Source organism: Medicago truncatula, chromosome 4 (assembly GCF_003473485.1).
Source record: "Medicago truncatula cultivar Jemalong A17 chromosome 4, MtrunA17r5.0-ANR, whole genome shotgun sequence".
Taxonomy (NCBI): domain Eukaryota; kingdom Viridiplantae; phylum Streptophyta; class Magnoliopsida; order Fabales; family Fabaceae; genus Medicago; species Medicago truncatula.
In genome coordinates, this window is record NC_053045.1 from 3,296,836 (window position 1) to 3,321,624 (window position 24,789).

Sequence of the window (24,789 nt, forward strand, 5' to 3'; positions counted from 1 at the left end):
TTCAAAATACAAGATTTACAAAATTTACCTCAATTAGAGCAGCCCAAACTGGTTCTTCCGCATCCCATAACTGTGTGGTTGAATTCCAAGAAAACCCACTCATACCACCTTTAAAAATTTCGTGATACTCACTGTAGTTTCTTTTCAAAGTTTTCCAACGATTTTGTATTTGCACCTTATCAATTTGGTCACCAAACAATCTCACGAGTTCATCTGTAACATTGTTATATGCTATTGACGTAAAGGTACCGTTAACTTTGTTACCGTTTTCAAATTCTTGCATGAGAGCATCATCCATGGCTTTATTCCAGGTCAAAGACCCAGAATTACCATTGTTGGTTGACAATTGCTTTTTCGATGTCATAATCTATAAAAATGGTCAATTATAACATAACTACATTAATAAATATAATTAACATGAAGTTCCAATATCATTCACTTGACATCAATTTCAAATATACATTTAGTCCAAACACACACATATATAAAAAACACCATAATTTAATAAATTCAGTACTACTTCATCAAAGAAAAACCAAAATCAAAATAATAATATAAATTGCAATGTAATCCATTTAGGTTTGACCATTATTTTCATAATTTGACCACATTTGATGCGCTGCACCATTTTTTATAACAGGAATGATAACTAAACACATTTTTCTTGACACAATATAGACACCATGGGCATTTTGGACTTTTCAACCTTAAAGCAGGGGCATTACTGTAAATCCATTACATCCTCTTCTTTCTTCTCTGCCTGCCGTTTGCAGAACTCATTTTCTCCCACTATCCTCTCACTACACCATCCTCCCATCCCCACCTTCCTCCTCCACCGTCGTCCTCAACAGTGACGGCCATCAACCCCCTCTTCTTTATCTTTTCGTGTAACATCTTTCTCTTTTCTTCCTCCGTTCTCCTCGCCGCCACCGCTGTCCGCATCTCCGTGCAACACTATTCCGACATCATCTTCTCCCTCACGTCGCCGGCGACATCATCTTCTTCCACACGTCGTCGGAGATCTGAAACCACTGTTCGAGATCCGTTCAGACACCGTCCGAGATCGATTTCGTTTTTCAATCCGTTTCTAACCTATGAGATGACGAGAGAGATGAGACTCAGAGACGATGAGGGAGATTAACAGTGTTTATCTGTCTCACCGCTGACAAATGCGAAGGCAAAGGGAAGAGGAGAATGAGTGGCCACCGTGTGTGGTCGTGGTGGTGCGAATGAGTTGCAGGAAAATGAAAAAGAAAACAAAGAAATAAGAAAGAGAAAGGAAAATAGAGTATAAAATAACAGTGTAAAAAAAGGAAATACCGTATAATTATACGGTGGTGTCTGTATTGTGTTTAAGAAAATGTGTCCATTTATCATTTCTGTTTTTATAATTCCACCTTGAGCAAATTCATCCATATCACTTCTTGATGCCTCATGATTGTCATGGGATACATTTTGATTTGCAAGTTCGGCATCTACTTCAGCTATAAGGTCTTCATTTGGTTCTGCGCTCATTAGATAATTGTGAAGAATGCAACATGCAAAAATGATTAATTTCTGAGCTTTGACTCCATAAGCGGGTTCTGTTGAATTTGATAAAATCTCAAATCTTTTTTTTAATACACCAAAGGCTCTTTCAATTGCATTTCGTAAAGACGCATGCCGAAGATTAAAGAATTGTTATATGCTATTGACGTAAAGGTACCGTTAACTTTGTTACCGTTTTCAAATTCTTGCATGAGAGCATCATCCATGGCTTTATTCCAGGTCAAAGACCCAGAATTACCATTGTTGGTTGACAATTGCTTTTTCGATGTCATAATCTATAAAAATGGTCAATTATAACATAACTACATTAATAAATATAATTAACATGAAGTTCCAATATCATTCACTTGACATCAATTTCAAATATACATTTAGTCCAAACACACACATATATAAAAAACACCATAATTTAATAAATTCAGTACTACTTCATCAAAGAAAAACCAAAATCAAAATAATAATATAAATTGCAATGTAATCCATTTAGGTTTGACCATTATTTTCATAATTTGACCACATTTGATGCGCTGCACCATTTTTTATAATTCCACCTTGAGCAAATTCATCCATATCACTTCTTGATGCCTCATGATTGTCATGGGATACATTTTGATTTGCAAGTTCGGCATCTACTTCAGCTATAAGGTCTTCATTTGGTTCTGCGCTCATTAGATAATTGTGAAGAATGCAACATGCAAAAATGATTAATTTCTGAGCTTTGACTCCATAAGCGGGTTCTGTTGAATTTGATAAAATCTCAAATCTTTTTTTTAATACACCAAAGGCTCTTTCAATTGCATTTCGTAAAGACGCATGCCGAAGATTAAAGAATTGTTATATGCTATTGACGTAAAGGTACCGTTAACTTTGTTACCGTTTTCAAATTCTTGCATGAGAGCATCATCCATGGCTTTATTCCAGGTCAAAGACCCAGAATTACCATTGTTGGTTGACAATTGCTTTTTCGATGTCATAATCTATAAAAATGGTCAATTATAACATAACTACATTAATAAATATAATTAACATGAAGTTCCAATATCATTCACTTGACATCAATTTCAAATATACATTTAGTCCAAACACACACATATATAAAAAACACCATAATTTAATAAATTCAGTACTACTTCATCAAAGAAAAACCAAAATCAAAATAATAATATAAATTGCAATGTAATCCATTTAGGTTTGACCATTATTTTCATAATTTGACCACATTTGATGCGCTGCACCATTTTTTATAATTCCACCTTGAGCAAATTCATCCATATCACTTCTTGATGCCTCATGATTGTCATGGGATACATTTTGATTTGCAAGTTCGGCATCTACTTCAGCTATAAGGTCTTCATTTGGTTCTGCGCTCATTAGATAATTGTGAAGAATGCAACATGCAAAAATGATTAATTTCTGAGCTTTGACTCCATAAGCGGGTTCTGTTGAATTTGATAAAATCTCAAATCTTTTTTTTAATACACCAAAGGCTCTTTCAATTGCATTTCGTAAAGACGCATGCCGAAGATTAAAGAATTCTTTATAATTTAGGGGTGGATTTCTTGCCGAAAATTCTTTCAAGTGATATCGAACTCCTCTATAAGGCGTAATAAGTCCACTTGTCAACATGAAACCAACATCAACTAGATAATATTTTCCTATAGTAAAGGTACAGAAAAATAAAGCCAAGATTTTACACAACAAGACATGTAGGATCGGTGAATTAACAGTGAAAAAAAACACTACTAGGTTGTGATTATCCTATTTTAGCTAGAAGTGAAGATTTGCATTTTATATAAGCTGTATCTGATACTCCAACAACAATAAGTATCAATAAAAATAATGCACAACTTTGAGGATGGATAATGTAGTGTGCCAACAGGAACAAGTTCAATAGCCAGCATCAGCCTTTAAAAAAAATAAAATAAATGGCCTGCATGCTTGAGAGAGGTTTTAAGTGGGAACATAACCTAATAATAATAATAAGATTGTTACAAAAATAATATAATCTAATAATAATAAAAGTTGTTACAAGACTAATATTGAGATTTGAAATTAATTTAAGGATAATTATGGCAATGCAATAAAATTTTAAAGAGATTTACTCCCCTCCTCTCCCCTTCCCTTCCCTTCTAAAAATTGAACCAAACACTTCAAATTAAAAATCTCCCCTCCCCTTCCCTCCCCTCCCCTCCAAAACTCTCGAACCAAACGGACCCAAGGAAATAGAAAATTATATTCATAAAGGCAAAGGCATAAACTGAATCAAATGGTTGACTAAATCGTAAATTAAAATGGTTTACGATTTAGTTATTTAAGTTACTTTGATTGCATTTTCGGTTTAAAATACTTAAACTAAGATTTTTCGATTTGATATTTTTTCAAATCATATTAATTTGATTTCATATTTTTCTCTGTATCTTTAAGGATTAAATTAGACTAACATTTCTTCATTAATAGCGTAGTTAATAATTCGTCTTATTTTTAATTGACTTAAATTTTAGGAAGCGATACAACACGCAAATATCAACTATGACGCAATAGGGAAAACATTGTATTTATTTTGCTTATTTTAAGATCTCGTATTAGATTAATTATATTTCTACCATTATTGTGAAGTTTTCGTTTAACCTAAAATACCTCAATTAGATTTTTTTTTACCCCAAATTATGGTCAAAACAGTGCCATAATGGTATAGTTGTTCCATACTGAAAATTGATTGAGACTACTTCATAATCATTAAGGTGTTATCTAATCGATTAAAGCATATTAGAAATACAATTTTTTTTGCTTATTTTAACTGCATAACTGATCCCAAACTTTTCTAAATGATATAGGTTCGAAATTGGCCTAACTATTTTAATCTAACTCTCTTAAAAACTCATTCAATCAAATTTTATGACTCCCTAGTCAAGTCATTCTTTGTAAACCTTAGACTTGTCTTCTTATTAGAAAACTGAACCACAACTCTTTAACTCATGAAATATAATAAAACTATTATCTTTTCAATCAATCCATAATTGATTAGAACTCATAAAATGTTTCAATGGAATAGAACTTTGAAGTACCATTTCAAAAAGGTTGAGTCAATAGTGTTATTCCTTTGAGATTTCATACTTTGGTTATAACATAAACATGCTTCGAGATATAACAAGAGCGCATAAATTCTCTCCTTCGGAAACAGTGAAATACATAAAATGAATAGAGTACCCACCCTTGCAAAAAGCTCCTTCACCAAAGTCCTTAGAGATGTATAGTGTTTTTTAGTATCCACATCCCTACACCTCTGCAGCTGACGGAACAAACATATGGAGGTACCAAGACAAGAAAACAAATAAAAACACACATAATAAACGAGAGGAGTGTGAGAGTAATTGAATTTATTTCATTGACATGACAACTCTATGGAGTTTGGTTATGTTTCCATGATTACTACTGAATTAATTAGGCTAAGTCATACCTTATTAATGGTATTGCGGATGCACAATTATGTTAGCTCTGGAGTCTGGAAGCTTGATACTAGTGATTTCCTATAATTTGTGAACTTTGTGGAATATGGTTTTGTTTTTCATGCTTCTTACTTGGTGTCTACCTTTGCTACGGAATCTCGACACACATGTTTATGGTTTGTCCTCAACAATGAAGATTGAAGACATGATTTGATTTAGCTTCAAGTGTTGATATATTTGTTGATTTGCTTATGTCAGTTGGTTAAACTTTAAAGTATAGTTTCTGTTTGTTTTGCCTTATGACTTTGTTGATATTCGCTTCTAGTTCTGCTTTATGATGGTGGTTAAGCATTGCAGCTTCTATTAAGTGGTTAAGACTTGAGTTTATTGCTTATGGTTGATGATTAAGCATTTGATTGTTGGTTCCTCCAAGTGGTCAAACCTTGAGTTGTGGTTTATGCTTGGTGGTTAAGCCTTTGTTGCCTCCTTTGGCATTTGGCTAGTCATAAGAGTGGAGTTTTTTGATTCATTTAGAGTGAATGTTACGACGAAGATGGAAGAAGCTCAAAGGGTCCCAAGTTAGTCGAAGACTTCTAAGAGCTATTCACCTCGACTGCTACCAATTTGATTGTCTCGTACACCTACACTTTCATTAGAGAGTGTGATTCATTTTGACTTTATTTACGCTTACTCATCATTTAAAGTTGAAAAATGTTAATATGCAGTTCCAGCATGCAAGTAGCTCTGTTGAGAATAATAGTTTAGTTAGAATTACTTGTTTGCTAGCAGCATATAAACTTAGTTAGTATATAAGTCAAAGAGTTGCTTCTAATAATCTGCCAATAAGTCAATTTTAATATGTTTAAAATTGCCATCTCTACATAAATACTGTGAAAGGTATTGACAAACAACACACATAGAAAGAGCAAGAGAGATTGAATCCCGAGAATACAGATAAATTTGATGCATATATAACTAAAATGTACTCAAGGGAAATATCAAAGAGGTACTATTTTAATATAAACAACAACAAACTGATTAGCCATTCTATGGTTCTGCTTAACAAAAAGAACAATACAAACACGAGTAGCAAAATATAAAGGTGTTTCCTTCCTTACATATTTCACGTTTCGTATGGTATTTGGATATATGCTGCATCACAGACAAAAGGGATATCCGCATACATACCAGTAAGGGCACACCTAACGCACTCTATGGAAGTAAAGAGATAAAGGAAAAATGCAGTGGTCCAGAAATGCATTCCAAGACTACCCCAATAGAATGCCGGTGGCATCCAACGGCTCACAAGCCCGGTAACTTGCAAGGCTATCTCGATTAACATTCCGACGGCAACGTGAAATCTGAAGAAATGAGGCCATTCTTTTCTCCTCACAATGGTAATATACGCAATCAAGAAGTATGCTATGAGAGACCATCTAGGTAGACTGCCAATTGACATAAAAAAAGGGTACGTTATGAACTCGAATGCCTCGATAAACGGGTGAAGATTGTATGCTGTCTTAGCATACATCCACACCTGATGGATAGGCAAGAGATAAGGGATGCATGCTAATGTTCTCCACCACCATCTTGGTTTTCTGGTCATCGGAGGAAACTTAAAGCCAGCAGATGAGCCTTCCTTCATTGCTCGAGGGGCCCTACAAGACTTGCGCAGCGAAGGTAACACAGGGATAGTACGAGATAGAAGATTTTGACCCCCACTTAAAAGTAGGCTTGATGCAGAAGACATGTCTGTGTAAGCCATTCCTATCACAGAAAGATTGATATAAATTAAGAAGCCGAAACAAATTTTTCAAGGATGGTTATTGCCAAATATAAGCACCGCAGTCAACAATTCCTACAGTCAGCTTATCAAAGTCACTGATAGAGATTAGACGTATCATATTGTGACTATGACAGATCAGATACAAGGAATCTCGACGTCTGATCATCAAGACTGAGCTCATTGACTGTAGCGAGCCATGTAGCACCAACACTTCAGAAGACACCGATGCATGTAGTTCGCTATAGTCAATCATTTCAATTTTCTCAAACTATTAGTGGTGTCAATGTGTCAGTGTCATGTTTAGTCTCTATGCCAATGCTTCATAGGTCTAATCCATTCCCATTTAAGGAGAGCTTGACATTAAATCTCTGAACATTATATATCTGTGCCTATGGGGCATTGGTTAAGGAATCAAAGGTAGCAATATTACATAGGAACTTGGAAGTTGTGCAGTCAATGCCTCAAAAGTCTAAAAAGTGACATTTTCAATTTAAAACTTTCCTTTCCAGTGCCCCTTATGTATCATATTTTGCAAAATTACACCAAGGTCATTTTTTACCAAACACCATACACAGGTAAACAATTGTTTCTAAATATCATTGCAGGGCATGGTAACGAACAACCCCTCGATTTAGTTCCTCGAATATCACTTCCTCACTTACTTAGCCCATAAAACATATTAAAAAAAGAATAGTCTTTAAAGTATATGAAAATCCATCATATTAATCCCTAGTCTGCTGTTAAAATCCTAAGAACTAACGAGAAGAAATTTCATATACTTCGGTGAGACTAACAAAATAAATTTCATATACTTTATAGACAGCTTATTACTTTCACATACTTTATGTACTAATTAGGAGACTGAGTAATACTTGAGATTTACTTGAATGGTAAATCAAGTCTGGTGAGCTAGATAATTCATATCATAGATATATTAATTAACTATGAAACATTGATACGAACACCAAACACAACACTCACACTTCGAACACCGATAATAATTTGAGAAGATGGAAGTAATTAATTGAATTAAATTAACTACATGCGTCAGTGTAGTGTTGATGTCCGGCACTCAGACACCAGACACACCTTCTATCTATCTAAAGTTCACTAGTGTCATGTTAAGATACTAGCGATTAACGAGAAATTGTCACATACTTCGGTGACTGAAAGAATAAATCTTCATATGCTTTAGAGATTGCTTATTACTATCATATACTTTAGAGACTAAGGCCCTATTTGGATAAACAACTTATCTGCAGCTTATAGTACAAGCGCTTATCATGATAAGCATGTATGTATAAGCTATTTCTATAGCAAAAGATAAAATAAAGTTAAATTGTTTTTGTACAAGCTACAAGCTGTTTTCATAAACTATCTTGAAGAACTAATGAAAATAAGCTGAAAACAGTTTACGAACAATGCCATAAGTTGTTCTCATAAATTTTCCAAAAGAAGCTCACAAAATTTATGCTTGTAGGAGACTAAATTACTTAGCTCACCAGACTAGATTTAATCGCACGGTAAATTTAGTCTGGTGAACTAAATAATTCATATCATTGAGATATAATTAACTATGAAAACACCCACACTCACATGACCACCAATATTAATTTGAAAAATTGAATGTAATTAACTAATGTGCCAGTGTCGGTGTCCGACACTCAGACATCAACACTTCTTCGATTTAAAGCGTTGGCGCTACATAACAAATTAATGAAAAATTGAATTAACTACATGTGTCAGCGTCATGTCTGTGTCCGACACTCAGACAACACACCTTCGATCTGAAGTGCCGGTGCTAAACTACTACATAATAAATTAATGAAAAAGTGACAAAAAATTGAGCAACCAAGCAACATACCTCTTGGTTTAATCTCTACACTATGTCCCCAAAAACTTCGGAAACTTGAGACAGAAACCTTAGCAGGAATTTGACAAGCGTAACACAAAACAGAACCTTGGGATATAGTGCCACCATTTCCAATCATGCTTGATTAACTACTTCAACAAAAACCCAATTTTTATTATTATCAAAAAATAGCAGCAGCAACAATAATAAATAACAGTGAAGAAATACAAGTAATAGAAAAATGGGATTTGGTAAAAACAATTAAGGTACCTGAATAATGACACAAATTTGATTCTTCTGTGAGTTTTCAGAGGTTACACGGTGTTGTTGTTGTTCATTGTTTTACACAGAAAGAAGGAGATAAACTATGCTTTTGTGAAATGTTTTTTTTGTTTGAAGAAGCAAATAAGATATTGGGCTTTGTATTTTGAACCCAAAGAAAAAGAATTTTATAAATTCATAATAGAGGATTGCTAGATCCACCCCTATATTACTTATCACACGCTATACATAAAGTGAATCCTCTATATTAACTTACATAATTTTTTAAAATCAAAGTTTATTTCTGTTTTTTCAAATAAAATTTGTATCAAATTGAATTTAATTAATAAAACATCAAAAAGTTCATAAATTTTATTAAAATATATATAAAATCTTGATTTACTTGATAAGAGAAAAGTACATGAAATGGATTTATGAAATTTTGTATCTAAAAAAAGAAAATAGAGCTATTGCAAAAATTACTAATCGAGGAATGGATCTTCGCCCATGACTATATTTTTTTTACAAGAACAAACTTAATGCATTTCGTTTAAAAGTAAAGTTTGGATACATGTAGGAATGTTAATATGGATGGATACATGTAGTAATCCTAGAACTTGATTGATATCAACCTCTCTAACATAGGTGAGAGCCATTTCCTTTCTGGCTAAAACAAAGCTTCACCCCGTGAATAAATTTTTAATCTATGAATTTATGATTATTTTTTTAATTTAAACAAGCTCAAGTATTCCATGAATTACAATAGAAGTAATACAGTTAGAAATGTAATCAAAGGTGTTATGAGTAGCATAAGAGATGGATGTTCCAAACTTTGGTTGCGAATATATTATAGGAGTGTCCAGAGTTTGAACCCCGACCCCTGCATATAATATGCAATATTCCTACCAACTGAGCTAAGTTCACGGGGATAGAAAAATTATTTCTATGTCAATTACTTGATTAATTATAATAAACCCTTACTACTTTTAATTGCTCTAACATCAGCACCATTACACATGTTAGACAAAACCTAACTTTATTAGTATATTCATTTATCATTAATATTTCACATAAAATTTTGAAACATTTTTGTAATTATCATATGTTACACCAAGAATTTCATAATTGTTTGAGGAAGTCTTATATGGTCATAAAATTTGAACAGAACATTTCGACACACTAAAAAATATAAAGAGATAGAAGAAAAATAATTAAATTATATATATTTTTTATAATAATTAAATGATATATATTTTTATATAATATTTTTTATTTGGGTTGTGACCACTTACCAACCAAATTGATTTTTTCTCATGTTTAAGATGAAATGGCTACCTAGAGTCCACAATACTCACCAGAGGGAAGCTGTCCAAAACATAATTTGGTTATTGACTTTTAAGCATATATTTGGGTCTATCTCCACACTTTTTTTAAGCATAGCACTAATTCTAATTGACATTTCAGTTGGTTTTGAACCTTTGCACAACTGATGAAGTACGCGTGATAGAGTTTTTTTTTTTTTTTTTGGGTCAACCCCACACAGAGTTCAGTTTGCCAATTAAGCCACATCTTGTGGTTCAGTTCACTTGCTCTTTAGGCTTTAATTACCCTACACATTACACAAGGTAATATATCTATTTTTTTTTTTAAAGAAAATTGTCAAGTATTCCCTCATTCTTGTATTTTTTTCCCTTTTGTTGAATAACTTAAAATTTACTTTTTAAGATAAATAAATAAGGTGTTTAAAATTCGAACATCAAATCTCTACATATATTACACATTATCTCCACATCTCGTATTTATATTAACCAATGTCTAAAGTCTAACATAATGCACACATCTTAAAATAATTATATTAATTTGTTTCGTAGATATTACTTAAATGATAAAAGTTGTCGAAATATTACTATGTTTGAATCCGAATTCAAACAAACAATTTTTCATTTCTCAGTACTTAATGTATATGAGTGTCACTGTTTGATTTTTACTCTCATATAATTCACTTACGTTACGGTTTCAAATACTCTCATTTATTCATTTTTGGCACTATAAATATTTAGATAATAAGGATAATACAGGAAAAAGCATCTTTACATTTCAAAAGTTTTTTTTGAGAGATTTCCAAAAGTTAAATACACAACTTTTAAAATGAATACTTATACACTAGACTTATTTTTGGTCATGTAGTCTACCGACTAGATTCACATACATTATATATGGAGAAGTGAGAAATCTGGATTTCGAATTTACGGGACATACATTAGGCTTTTAAGACAAATGTTAGCATTTGCTATATCATAAAGAAGAAGAAAAAACCAATCAAAACACCTAGGGCTTGTTTGAAAATGTTTCGAAAATCCTTTTAAAAAATGGATTTGAAAAATTGTTTTTAAAATAAGTATTCTCTTTAGTTTTTCAAATAAGAAACTAAGGGGCCATTTGAAAAGGCATAAGAAAAGGTCACATGAAATAAAAATTGTTTCGTAAAATGGTCTTACATTCAAAAAGTAAATAAATACTAAAATTTTATCATAAGGATATTTTTGTGTTTTCAAGTGTTAAACATACTTGGAAAACATATCGTTAACCTCTCTTTTTCTCTCTTCTCTCCTTCTAAAACCCTAGCTGTCATCCCCCCCTTTCTTCTTCTTGTTTATCGAAGAGGGATGATTTAGGGTCAACTTTTACCCAAAATCACTATTCCGAGTTGTTTTTCCTTCTATCATAATTAAATAAGTGATTTTCACATATTTTCAGCTTTCTTTCGTTTGTTTTTTTTTATTTCATCGTCTGATTTCCCGTCTTAGTGCGATGTTTATTTGAATCAGGTTGAAAGGTTAGCTTTGAGCAAGTGCATATCCGATCAATGATTTTAGCGTCATCAACGTTGCAGATCCGGAGACTTGAACATAGTCATATTTGTAGGCATAAGTACTTTGCTGTTTCATGCTATTAACATGGATATTGTGAGATTGTTTGCAGATTCATCCTTTTTGTTTTTAGTGACTTTGAATTTGTATTGTATCGATGTACTTTATCAATTTGAATGAATGAATATAGTTTAATTTTGTCAAAAAAAAAAAGTGTTAAACACACTTTTTTTTTTGCTTTTGCACCGGTTTCCGACCCACCAATGGTGAGCGACTAATCTGGCTCGTGCGTAGAGGCATGCGCACTGGCCAAGCGTTGTTCCCCCTGGAAGTCGAACCCGGTATTCTCCGGATACGTCCTTGGAAGTTAAACACATTTTTCTTCTAGTAAACTTGAAATGTTGGCATTAAATGTAATGATTATATTAATTTTTTCTTATATTGACCATGAAATTTTGTTTTTGTTGCTTACATACGAGATCGGATGGAGTATTTCTTTACTCTTTCTTTTAAACGAGACAATACCTTAAATTTACTGATCTATTTTTCGTATTTTTCTATTCCCAATTTTTTCCCACAACCAAACATATCTTTTTTTTAACAAGGTAACCAAATACATCATAAAAGAAGTAAAAGTAATTTAAGAACATTTAGATAAGATGGTGTGAGTCTCTCCTAACTTAACAAAAAGAAGTAAAAATAACTATTTTCCCCACCCTAATTCAAGAACATTTAGATAAGATGGTGCGAGTCTCTACAAATGCTGCTAAAAGAAGTAAAAATAATCTAAAAACATTTAAATGAGATGACGTAACTCTCTCTTAACTTAACAAAAGAAGTAAAAATAACTATTTTCACCCTCAATCACTTCTGTATTTAATAAGGTTGATAAAATATTTTTCATGAAATGAAAAGAAGCAGTGTATAATAATAACCGTAAGGGATGGAATATTCCAAGAATAAACTCTCAACTTTTAAATTTTCTGAAAGATTCCTCTGTTTCACTTCATGTTCTTTCATTCATTCATACCAATAACAATTTTCCTAGGTAATACTTCTAGTAAGTTCCAGTTGTGCACACAGCATGTGACAGGATTGATGATTTAATTCATGTGTCTTTAGTGGTCCTGAGTATTGAATAGACTTTCAGAGCATTACTTGAACCCTTAAATAACCCTATTGGCCTTCCTTACACCAATCAAGGTGCAGGTCTAACATCTTATAAAAAAAAATGTAGGTCTAAAAGGAAAATTTTGTAGCAATGAAGTTTTGAATTGATGCACCAAGATACTTATTAACCAAATGAAAACATTTTTAATGATTAATCAATTCACTAATCACACTACAGCACTACAGCTCCACTAAAGGACTAATGCAATATTCAATTTCAATTGAATAGAAAGAGAACTTCTCTAACTTTGTGGAAATGTTAAATAAATTGAGTCCACTAGTATATGTCATTGAATATTGTGGCTATGTTGTTCTATGAAGTGACCATTTTTTTTATAAGAAAATGTTGTCATTGTTAGCTAAAAGTATCATAATAATTGAGAAAATTGGCAGTGGCTATACGAGCATTTTATAATTACATGTGAATCAATTTGTAATGCTGTTATTTTTGTCTTTTGATGCATCCTTGTTAAATTATGCTCTCTTCGTTCCTTACAAGTCATTTTTACTTTTTCAATATAATAAGAAAAGATGATTGTGTTTGTACCGAAAAAAAAGAAAAGAAAAGATGATGGTGTAATTAACATGTACAATTTGTGTATAACTAACTATTACAAGTCCCCGTGAGCTTAGCTCAGTTGGTAGGGACAAATGCATTTTATATATACGGGCTGTAGTTCGAATCCCGGACACTTCACTTCTCCACATTTAAAATGTGTGAGCTACAGCCACTAAACTACCTAACTAAAAAAAAAAAAACTATTACAAAATATTCAATGATTGCCGGTTCAGTGATAATAATTTGACATTATAATTTTAAGGGACGGAGTTTAAATCTACATTATACGGTTGTAAAATATCATTAGCTCCTATTATTAATTGGGTCATGTTTTTTTTTTTTTGAATAAATTATTGGGTTATGTTAACCGGTCTTTTATTTAATAATAAGGTCAAATATCTTTCACGATCATTTTAAAAATTTAGTCATTTAAGTCATAAAATACTTGCACAATTATCCTATTTTCATCTAACCTAATTAAAAAAATATTTATGTGGACGTTTAATGTTAAGTTTGTGGGTCTAAATTCACCACTCTCAAAACTATGATTTATATGTGTATTATCTAGTCTTAGTTTAAAAAATCAATCAATTACTTGATTTATAGCGTCGTTTATGAAATATTTATTTGTAAAATTAGACTTGAATTCATAAACAACAAGAAAAAATGCGTGTAAGCAATCATGTTTGGTGTAATAGGTACTTAGAACATCCACAATGGAGATCCTCAATTTGAAGGTCTTAAATGGGTCCCACTTGTACACATTACTTTTTTATTATTTTTTAATAACAGTACCTAATAGGTACTCATTCACTCCAATAAAGACCTTCTGACAAAAAGTCTAAATAGGTCCCATAACTAACTTTTCATCATTTACATTCCACCACTAACATATTATTTTAATAAAAAAAAATGTGTGGGGACCACTAAAAGATGGGGGTCTTAAGTTAGACCATGCGTCTTAGAAGACCCCCAAATTTTTTCCCACAATGGGAGTACATATTAGGTACTAGATCTTAAATGGTGAAGACCTCAACATTGTGGATGCTCTTATTGGCCTTGCCACTTCAATATTAAATGGTCACTAAACACTTTTTTAACAAAGTTCGATAAAATTGTAAATATTCTATGACTTAAATCACAAATTTGTTAAAAAAAATTATAAACATCTAACTTAAAGAATCACATAGAAGTATTTCGCCTAATAATAACTTTCAAAGTATCAACCTTTATAAAAGAAAGAGAAATGATAATATGTGCCATGAGGCACATTATTACTTGAAAAAAAAACATTTTTATAATTAGTCACTAACTCACTTTTTTAATGTTGTAAATATTTCAGACCGGTTACAAGGCATAATCAGCTAAGACCCAATAAAGACTAGCCCACGACGGTGATGGAACATGCTAAGCTCCATGTGAAGAACCACACTGGAGCATGTCTCGGTCCATATGAACCATTGAGGTCATCTCTAACCGCATCCTGAAGAGGCACCATATTTTACAGAGACGTTATTCTCCTACACGCCTATATAAGAGTAACACAGTGTCACCTTCAAGGTGCGATTCACTTTTACCTCATTTCCCATATATTCACCTCATTCTCATACTAACTTGAGCGTCAGAGTGCTATCATGTTTGTGGGCACAATTTTTTCCGTCGTGAAGACCACCGCGAAAGATCAACCTCCACCGTAACGGAGCACCAAGCACAACTGTGTTCTTTTTTCGATCTTCATTGGATAAATTAGTAAAGTCTCTAAGAGATTTTATAATAAAGGGAAATATTAACTTGAGTTTTCTTCTTCTAAGATAAAAGTAATATTAATTAGACTTGTATTTGAAAAAAATAGTAAATATATAGTAATTAAAAATTGACTTATTATTTTTATTTGAATGGTGCTTATAGCTTGAAATGGAGGGAGTACATCTTATACTCACTCCGGTCTTATTTATAAGAAAAAATTGACTTTTTAAATTCATTGTGTAATTAATATATCTTGTCTAGAATATAGACTCAATACATCATTTATGCAATGAATCAAAAAAGTCAAATGTTTTTTATAAATAAGACCGGAAGAAGTATATTAGAGTGAAAACTCATTTTAATATTTCACAAGTTTAGTGCAAACCAATTTAATCTATGATAAAAATAAAATCTACAATTCATGATATTTTAATACCGAAGACAAATTAGTCTTTTTATTATAATGAGTTAGTGACTAATTTGTTTCTGAGTATTAAAATGTAGAAATTACTTTAAAGAGACTAAATTAAACCACACAAAAATTAGAAGGATTAAAATGGGTCTTCACTTATCACTATATAACATTCAAAATACATTGTAGATAAGAGTTTTGTTGCTTCAATCCGAGGTTGGTCAAGGGTGAGTGAGACGACCCAAAACATACCATGGATAAGTGTGGGCATTTTCCTCACCCTTAATGACCATACATCTTTTTGCCACGTCATTTTCCTCTAATAGTAATAAAACTACTTAAAAGCACACTTTATAAAACTTAAGGACTCTCCAAAAACTCTTGTTGGAGATGCTCTTAGTCCACAAGAAAGTATGACTTTGGAGAAATGATACCCGATCATTTGGTAAGGAAGAACCAAATTCCTATCAATTGAATAAAATCTAAGTGAGGGAGTCTATGTGTAAGAATTAAGACCTCAACAATGAACTACAATAACGTATGACTATCTCCAAGTTAAGCTATCATTGGTGGCAAGCCATGTGTTCCCATCAAACCTTACTTTTTTTTTTTTCTCATAATAAGAGGAGAACCTCTCAAAATGGGTCTACCAAGATAAGTAATATTTCATATGGTCCACCATTTTGTTCCTTTTGCCTTGACAACTTATCTAATCCATCAATTGTGGATACCTTATTATAAAATCTTGCATAACCATTTTTCCTTTTTTGTGCAATCCATTTCCGGGCATTAATAAAACACATCTCCCTCTCGCCGCATAATCATTATATCTAGGGTTCCATTGAAGTCAATGCATATCTATCTTGCCTTACAAATGTAAGTGGTTCTTGATATGATATAGAAATGTGAGGTTGGGATTTTGAGCTTGGAGAAACCTTTTGACTACGTGACTTTGCACTATGGAACTACTAGTTAAGACAAGTACTACCCAACTTTCTTCAATATGATTGATATTTGTTTGGTTCTTTGATGGTCAAAATTATTTTAAATCAATTCATTTCATAAAATTAATTTTAGTTAAAAAACAAGTCGAGTTTTAAGTGATTTATCTTTAATTATATTCACGTAAAAATAAATTAAACTATAGTTTTGAAATTAAAATTCAAGTGTGAAGGCAAAAGCTCAAAATTCTAAAGATTCAAGTTAAAATTAGCTTCGTCTCAAAGGAAAAGTTAGAATTAGCTCAAGAGACAAGACAATGTAATTTTTTGTTTTTAGAATCAATTTTCACATTTTGTCATGTAAAGTGAATTTGGTATAGCAAACTTTCAACCCTATTAAATGACATGAGTGTAGTGTGACACAAGTGATAAATGTTTTAATTCATTAATCATTTGATAAGTTCCACACTCACTCGCAATCCCATGAAACTTTCACCTACAATTGTCATAGTTTCTCTTCTCGGATAGAGTGACTAACACAAGAGCGGTGGCGTGGTGGAGCACCGCTCTGCCTCCAACCGCCACAATGATACATGCAAATTTGGGCACAATCGGCCACCGCCAAAGCCATCTACTTTAAAATTTCATGTTGCTATGCTTGTTGGTATTTTTGTTGTTCTTTGGTCTTGTGCATTGTTCTGTATTTTGGTCTCGTGCATGGGACACCATTCAAATACATTGTGACATATTTAAAACGTTATATATATTTAACCATTAACGTTAAGCAACAATATTCCAAATTTCCAATCATCCCCTCAAAAAGAAAAAACAGTATTACAATCATATATTATAGAAATTTTCTCACAAAAATAATATAATCTAAACAGGTAAACACCGCAGTGTAGTGGGATCATATGGAACCAATCTTTATTCCAAAAAAAAGAAGCAATTTTATGAATAATCCAAAGTGACCCTTATTAAAACTTGTAACCAAATTATGGGTGGGATCACTATAATAATTTCCGTTGTTGACTTTAGTTGTTGCAATCCAGGTGTAAGGTTCCAATGGTGAGTTTCGAATTATTGCTTCTCACAATAATGAATATCTAATACGTAACTCTCTGTCTCAAATCATATGCTATTTGACTAATTCATCCGAATTAAGAAAGAAGTATAAATGAGATAGAAGAATATAATTATATTTTTGACAAAAGAAGAATAATTTTATTGAGTTTCTTATTATGTATTGGTGTGTTCAGTTGATCAAAAATGCAAAACGGATATATTGAATTAGAGTAATGAAAGAGATAGAAAAAAGAAGAGAGAATAAACACATAATACGATTATAAAAGAGAAAATTATCATGAAGTGATCGTATAAATATCATTTCTCATCGAATTAAGGGTGATTTAAGATTTCAAGTGATATTAATCAAAATATATGATTGAAAAAATAATAATTAATAATAATTTTTTATATATATTTTTTTTACAAATGAATCACTTATTTTTAAGAGTCCTTTTATATAAGATATTTAAAAAATTAATTTTAAACTGTCAGTTGTGTTTGTGTGAATTTTTTTTCAAAAATCATTTTGTTAATTTTTATGTTGAAAATTATGTTGTTATTTTAAAAAACAATCAAAGAAAATCATTTTTAACATAAGAGGGAGAACCCAATATAACATGGACCTTCGTGTTTTTTGTTGGTCTGATAGTAAACCCCATATATATATATATATATATATATATATATATATATATATATATATATATATATATATATATCTTATTATCTCATTCAAATGTTCTTCGATTTTGTGTTTGTTTACTACAATAAAACTTTTTTTTTAAATAGTTATCGAAAATTATTTTCTATAAATTCTATTTAAAATAACTCTTCATTTAAAGCAATTTTCAAAAAATTTAGCTTCTTATTTTTTTTATATCTGTAAAAGAACATAAAAAACTTTTAAAAGTAATTCTTTTATTTAAAAAGTTGAAAATGTTTCTCCAAAAACTGTAGCAAACAACCTTTAAATAATTATTTATATTAAAATCACTTTTTATTTTAATATTATAGCAAATGAATCATCTAAGTATGTTGTTTCTGTTGATGGTTTGATATATACGTAGAGATCGATCAAGAGTATCATATCTTGGCTAACGATAGGTGTAAATTTGCTTGATGCCAATGTAGTCAAAAGATGGGGCTACAAAGATTTCAATGAGAGTTTACACTGACAAGGGATGCAGTTGGTACCATTTAGACCCCAACTTTTGAGATTTGGGAAATTTTGACAGTGAGTGAGTATTTAGCATAGTGAGATTTTTTCTTTTCTTTGCATAACAATTAAAGTGACAAAATTGAAGATCAATGTTTATATTATCAGTATTTTGTTAAGCATGCACATATCATATTAATCATTAAATTATTTATTATAAGTTAATATTACTCATTTATTTCTCTAAAGTGAATTGCTAACACTAAAGATGTTGTATCTTCACTTCTCTATAAGCAAAAATAGTAGAGTGATATGAAACTCCTCAAATAAGAACAAGAATATGAATAAACATGTGTCAATGAATAATGGGTCAATAACTAACAATTATTAATATTGCAACTCCTTCTTAGATGTTCATTGAGGATATACTTCGTTAAAATCTTACTTCACAAAAATTCAGTGGAAACAATTTTAATAAAGGAAAAAGAGTATAACATCGGTTTGTGTTGAAATCTTTCTCCTTAAAAACCAAACCAAAAAATTCAATGGGATAAAACTATTGTTAAAGAGAAAGGAGTTCATAATACAAAAGTTTTGCTTGTCGGTAACTTTGTAACATCTCTTTTGTTATACTCTTCTTCAAATTACCACGTACTTGAGATATTATCTTTATACAATGAATTTAATATCACTTGAATTTTCTCTGTCCAGCTGCCAATATTTATGTCTATAATATTTAATAGACATTTGTTTATGATCCTCATTGTCATTTGTTATACAGAGCGTTATATAATATATTTAGGGTTTTGTTAACAAGTGTCTTTAGGACACTTGTTAAGGATACAAAAATGAAAATAATTGGTAAATTTTAAGTAGAAAAGGTTATTTTTCAAAGTTTTCATGCATCGAATGCACCATTTTCAAAATAAAATTTCTTTTTTAAACTTCTTAAAAAATGCCCTAAGGGCATTTGTTAACATTTCCCATATATTTATATGTAAAAATATTGTCAATACTAACCAATGTTATACTCTATTATGCAGAACTGAAACGTGGGAGAGAGAATGGTTGGGGAAGAAAGTGAGAAAAAATTCAGTGTTATAGGAGCATGATAATATTGTGTTATTCATTTAATCAAATGGTTAAAAAACAACTTTCCCATGGTGGGAAAAAGTAATCTTTCCCATGCTAAACCCCACCCTTAATAGGTTCTTCTATAACTGAAAAAATCAATTATGTCATATTCTCTTTTGAAATCTCCATATCTTCACATGGGCAATTTTCTCTTTTAACTCATTTTATTGTTCGAGGATTTTTATCCTTGGAACTGATTTACCTACCATGCTTCAAACATGGTTGAGACTCATTTACAAATATTGGATCGTCCAACATGGACATCCATATTGATTGGAACATTAACAAGTGATATTTAGTTTACTTAATTTGCAAATGTGCTATGTCTTGAACTTTCGGTTTCTATTGGTTTATATGAGGGTCATGATAAAATAGTAATATTTTATTTCAATTAATTAATTTGAACTTCATATTGACAGTTTCAGGAGCTTATTATGTCCCTCTAATCTTGAGATTTTTTTAAACTATTTATCCTATCATAATAGACATGTACTGTTTTTGTTGTTGATATATGAGGTATCGTATAATACATCTCTTTGCCATTAAAAAAAATTCGGGATAACTCAATCGATGTTACCAACAAATACTTGCTATAATTTGTAAATTTGATTATGTGTTTCAATTGTTCGATTTGAATCAATAATGAACAATACAAAATTATCTCCAAATAAAACTATATAATAAATACTCTAAATACTCTCTCGCAGCTGTATAATAGTACCTTCGTCTTTAAATATAAGATTTTTTTGGCAAAATCACGAGAATTAAGAAAGTTGATATTTATATTAAAATTGTTCGTAATCACTATTGTTTTTACAATTTTATCATTTAAGAGAGAGTTATTTATGTTTTCAACATACTATTTATCGTTGATTGAAGAAAAAGATGTATAATAAATAAGGGTACGTAGGTAAATAAATATGAGAAATGTTAATGGTTAAGGAATTATTAAAGGAAATATTTCTTTAAAAATTGTGTATTCTATGTTTTAAAAGTTAAAAAGTTGCTCTTTTCAATGCAAATTATATTTTTTTCTTTCTATTTTTATTTTTAACAAGACCCAATAAATAATTAACGTAGTTGAAAATAGTTTAGAGTGACAAATAAATTTCTCAAAATAATATTATAATTAGGGACAGCTAAATACTATGATTAGATATCCAAAAGTTCAATGGTCTAATTACAAATTATTCACAACTAATGAGGGACAGGATTTGGATGCTGCTTCAATGTTTTATTATACATAGCATCCGTAGAATTTGGAGAATTTGTTCTTAGTGCACTGAGTTGGATCCTGCTTCTATGTTGCTCCATTACAAGCGCCACTTCTCATGCATTTACCTAATTAGGGAGCCCAAAGGGGAAACACTTTTCAGAAAGATTTGGTATTCCATACTAGTAGTATCATTTATCTTGTTTTTGTTGGATTTTGATTTGGTCATTCAAATGTGTATTTTCTTTTTCTTTATTTTTAATAATATTTAGGGAGGACTCTCTCTCTTTTACCTTTCTCTTTCTCTCTTTTAAGCCGTGACTAAAACTCTAGTTTTTTCTTCTTCATTCACCAAAGAGAGGTGATTTAGAGTCAATTATTGACCCAAAATCACCCCTCTAACTCGTTTTTTTCTTTCTCTTTTATTGAAATAAATGATTTTCTGTAACACCCAAGGTTGACGAGGACGGGGAGTGGTCACCGGTGCACAAGACACGACAATGAGCGACTCCTGACAGCTTATAGAGGAACCGAATCACATCGGAATGAGAGGAATCATGAGGCCGTGTAGGTATGGGACTACATGGTTGAAGGAAGACTTATAAAAATTGTTTGGTACTACCTATATCAACAAGATGCATCTTCTTTTTGGTAACCCAATCCATAAGAACTCCACACTTAAGCGTGCTTGACTTGGAGTAGTCTTTGGATGAGTGACCTACCAGAAAGTTTCTTGGTAAGCGTGCGAGTGAGGACAAAACACGTTGAAAATACTCGTGTTGGTTTGTAGGGTCAGTTGGCAATACTTAAAGTCGTCTAGGATGCTACATTTTCACATCTATTTTATTTTTTATTTTGTGATTTCGTTGTTGCGATGTTGGGTTGTTCGTTGTCTTTGTGCGGCGTTGTTTGTCTTTCTTGTTTCGTTCAGATATTTGTTCGGTTCAAATTGTCAGATCAGCTTCAATCCAGTGCAGATTCAATCAATGACTTTCGCGTCATCCACTTTGCAGATTCGAATGCATGTGTATTCCGGAGACTTGAATAATATGTGTAGGCTTTTGTATTTTATTAATCTTTTTTGTTTTTAGCGAATTTGCATTGTATCGATGTACTCTATCAATTTGAATATCTTTTATTTTTGTAAAAAAAATATAGATATTTAGGAGTGTGTTGTATATGGGAGAAAATTCTCTCATGTCACAAAAGAGACATGTGCAATTCAAACCATTGACTTGGTAGGAGAGAAAAAAAGAAATTAGAGAATTTTTGAAATTAAAAAAGCGGATAAATGAATTTAAGGGTATAGATCTCTCAAATTGAGAAAATATGAGAGATCAAGACTTGAATGAATCTCCTTTCGTCGTAAATGATTGTTAATAATCTAGAATACCATACATATTTGAAATATCATATATTCATAATCATGTTTTTGGATACTCTTAGTCTATTTAAAGAAAATACTATGATGTCGGTTTCTTTAGGCTTTGTTTGTGAGTTTTGGAGGGGAAGAAAGTGGAGGGATTTAAAAAAAAATGAAGGAGCAAGTGAAAGAAATAGATGACATCAATATCCAACAACAACAACAATAAAATAGTTAATTATGGATTATGATTCCTCATTATCCACAATTAACTATTTTGTTGTTGTTTTAGAGCATGTAGTTTTAGAACTTTAGTCATAGATGTATGATTCCTCATTAATTCCAAAAATCAAGTTACGTTTTTATATGTTCAATTTTTTTCAAGTATTTTAGTCGATAGAAATTTACTTTTAAAATATTGGCTAAAAAATCTTGAGAACTAAAATTAAATAATTGAGATATTTGAGGTTCGACCCCCAGATCTTCTATATATTATACAATGTTTAAACTCACGGGACACATCTTCAATTATATAATTCCCTTGAAATATATTATTTTTACATTCTCCTAATATTTATTTTAATAAAAAGGTTTTTTCTAGATTACCTTTGAAGAATGGTGTGTAATTTACCCACCAACCAATAAAAATGAACAATTTGTTGGTGGGGTCAAGATAGTTCATGAATATCACTTAAAAATGTGCTTATGTGGCTAATGTGTATTGGTTGGGGTAAATTACCCACCATTCTTCCATGGATACTCTAGTTGTCACCTAATAAAAAAAATTATGTGCAAATTGGGAAATCGTCAAGTCAAAATTTGTAATTAACCGTCAATGAGGAGATATAATCATACGAGGCAATGAGGAGATATAATTAACCGTCATTACATTTTAGGAAGCTCCTCAAGAAGACCAAAGAGTGTTTTGGTTAGCATAGCATATTACATCACAATTCACACCAACCATCAAACTAATGGACTAGGTTTTGGTGCTGTAAAAACAGCACGGAGTTTCACGCATTTTTTGATCTCAACCGTTCATTTCAAATCGAACGGTTGAGATTGAAAACTGTGTGGTTTTAGTTAAAACAACTCTGCTATCAAACTGTGATCGGATGATTATTACTGATTACAACACCCTGCTGTAAGAGTAGGGAATCCTATTCCCAAACTAATACCATTAGTTTTCTCTAATGACGCTCGGTGTGTGTGTGCGTGTGTTTTTTTTTTTTTTTTTTTTACAAAAACAAACAATATTTATTCATTCAAATTGATATAGTACGTTGATACAATACAAATTCAAAGTACTTAAAAATAAAAATGATGAAATAAGAACAAACTCACAACATACATGTTAATAGCATAAAACGACAACCTATATGTTTATACGTTGTCAACTAACTTACCAGCTTAAACACTCTCACCGTCTTATAAAAGTGTCTGAGTTATATTTTTTTCTCTATCTTTAAATAATTATCACTTTAGAATACTAATGTAATTATTATAATATTTTTTTCACTAATATACTTTTATTTATTGAATTTCATTTAATTTGATAAGGCACTTGCCATCTATTTTGATTGTTCAACTCTTTGACAACATGAAAAATCCAAAACTTTTGTCCCCGTCCCTTGAATAGCTAGGTATGGAAGGATCGAGGCCTTTCGTGTCCTCTTCGATAAAAAATCAAGACCTTACATTGCCAAGTTAATATGCTTTTATTTCATGTCTTTACTTCGTTCATGGTTCGATATTCTCATACCCTACGCATCAATCCATCCCAAACTTGATGGTTAAAATGTACTATGGTGACAATAATACACAACTAACTATAAGACTATTTTAGTAAATAATAATAATAATATCTTAAAAAAAATTTAGTCAAAAAAGTAAATAATAACAATGATAATTTCAACTTTTTTTGAATGGAATGATGATTTCATCTTTAAAATCAACATGATTAATCATTTTCATAAAAATCATATACTCCCTTCGTCCCTCAATACTTGATCTACTTGACCATTTCACACAGATTAAGAAAAATGTAAAGATGAAAAAAAGATAATGATATTTTTACTGAATTGTCCTTGTTAATTATTTTGAAACCTTCACTTTTAAGTAATGATTACTTTCTTTGTTCCACTACAAACTTTTACATTGAGACCACAAAAAGTATTTATAAAAGGTAAATTTGTCAAATTCTGCTTAGAAATTTGAGAAAGTCAAGTATTGTGGGACAAATATTTTTTTCAAATAGGTCAAGT

The 24,789-nt window shown here is 31.2% G+C and overlaps 1 protein-coding gene across 1 annotated transcript; it reads right to left on the reverse strand.

The window, feature by feature from the left end:
• Positions 1-5,943: 5,943 nt before the first annotated feature.
• On the reverse strand, positions 5,944-9,042 carry LOC25491386 (protein TIC 20, chloroplastic). The gene is made up of 3 exons (XM_013599287.2): positions 8,903-9,042; positions 8,645-8,781; positions 5,944-6,761 (listed from the first exon to the last, which is right to left on the reverse strand). The coding sequence occupies exons 2-3, from the start codon at positions 8,769-8,771 to the stop codon at positions 6,118-6,120; spliced, it is 771 nt and encodes a 256-aa protein (XP_013454741.1). The 5' UTR covers positions 8,772-8,781; positions 8,903-9,042; the 3' UTR covers positions 5,944-6,117.
• Between the last annotated feature and the right edge of the window lie 15,747 nt (positions 9,043-24,789).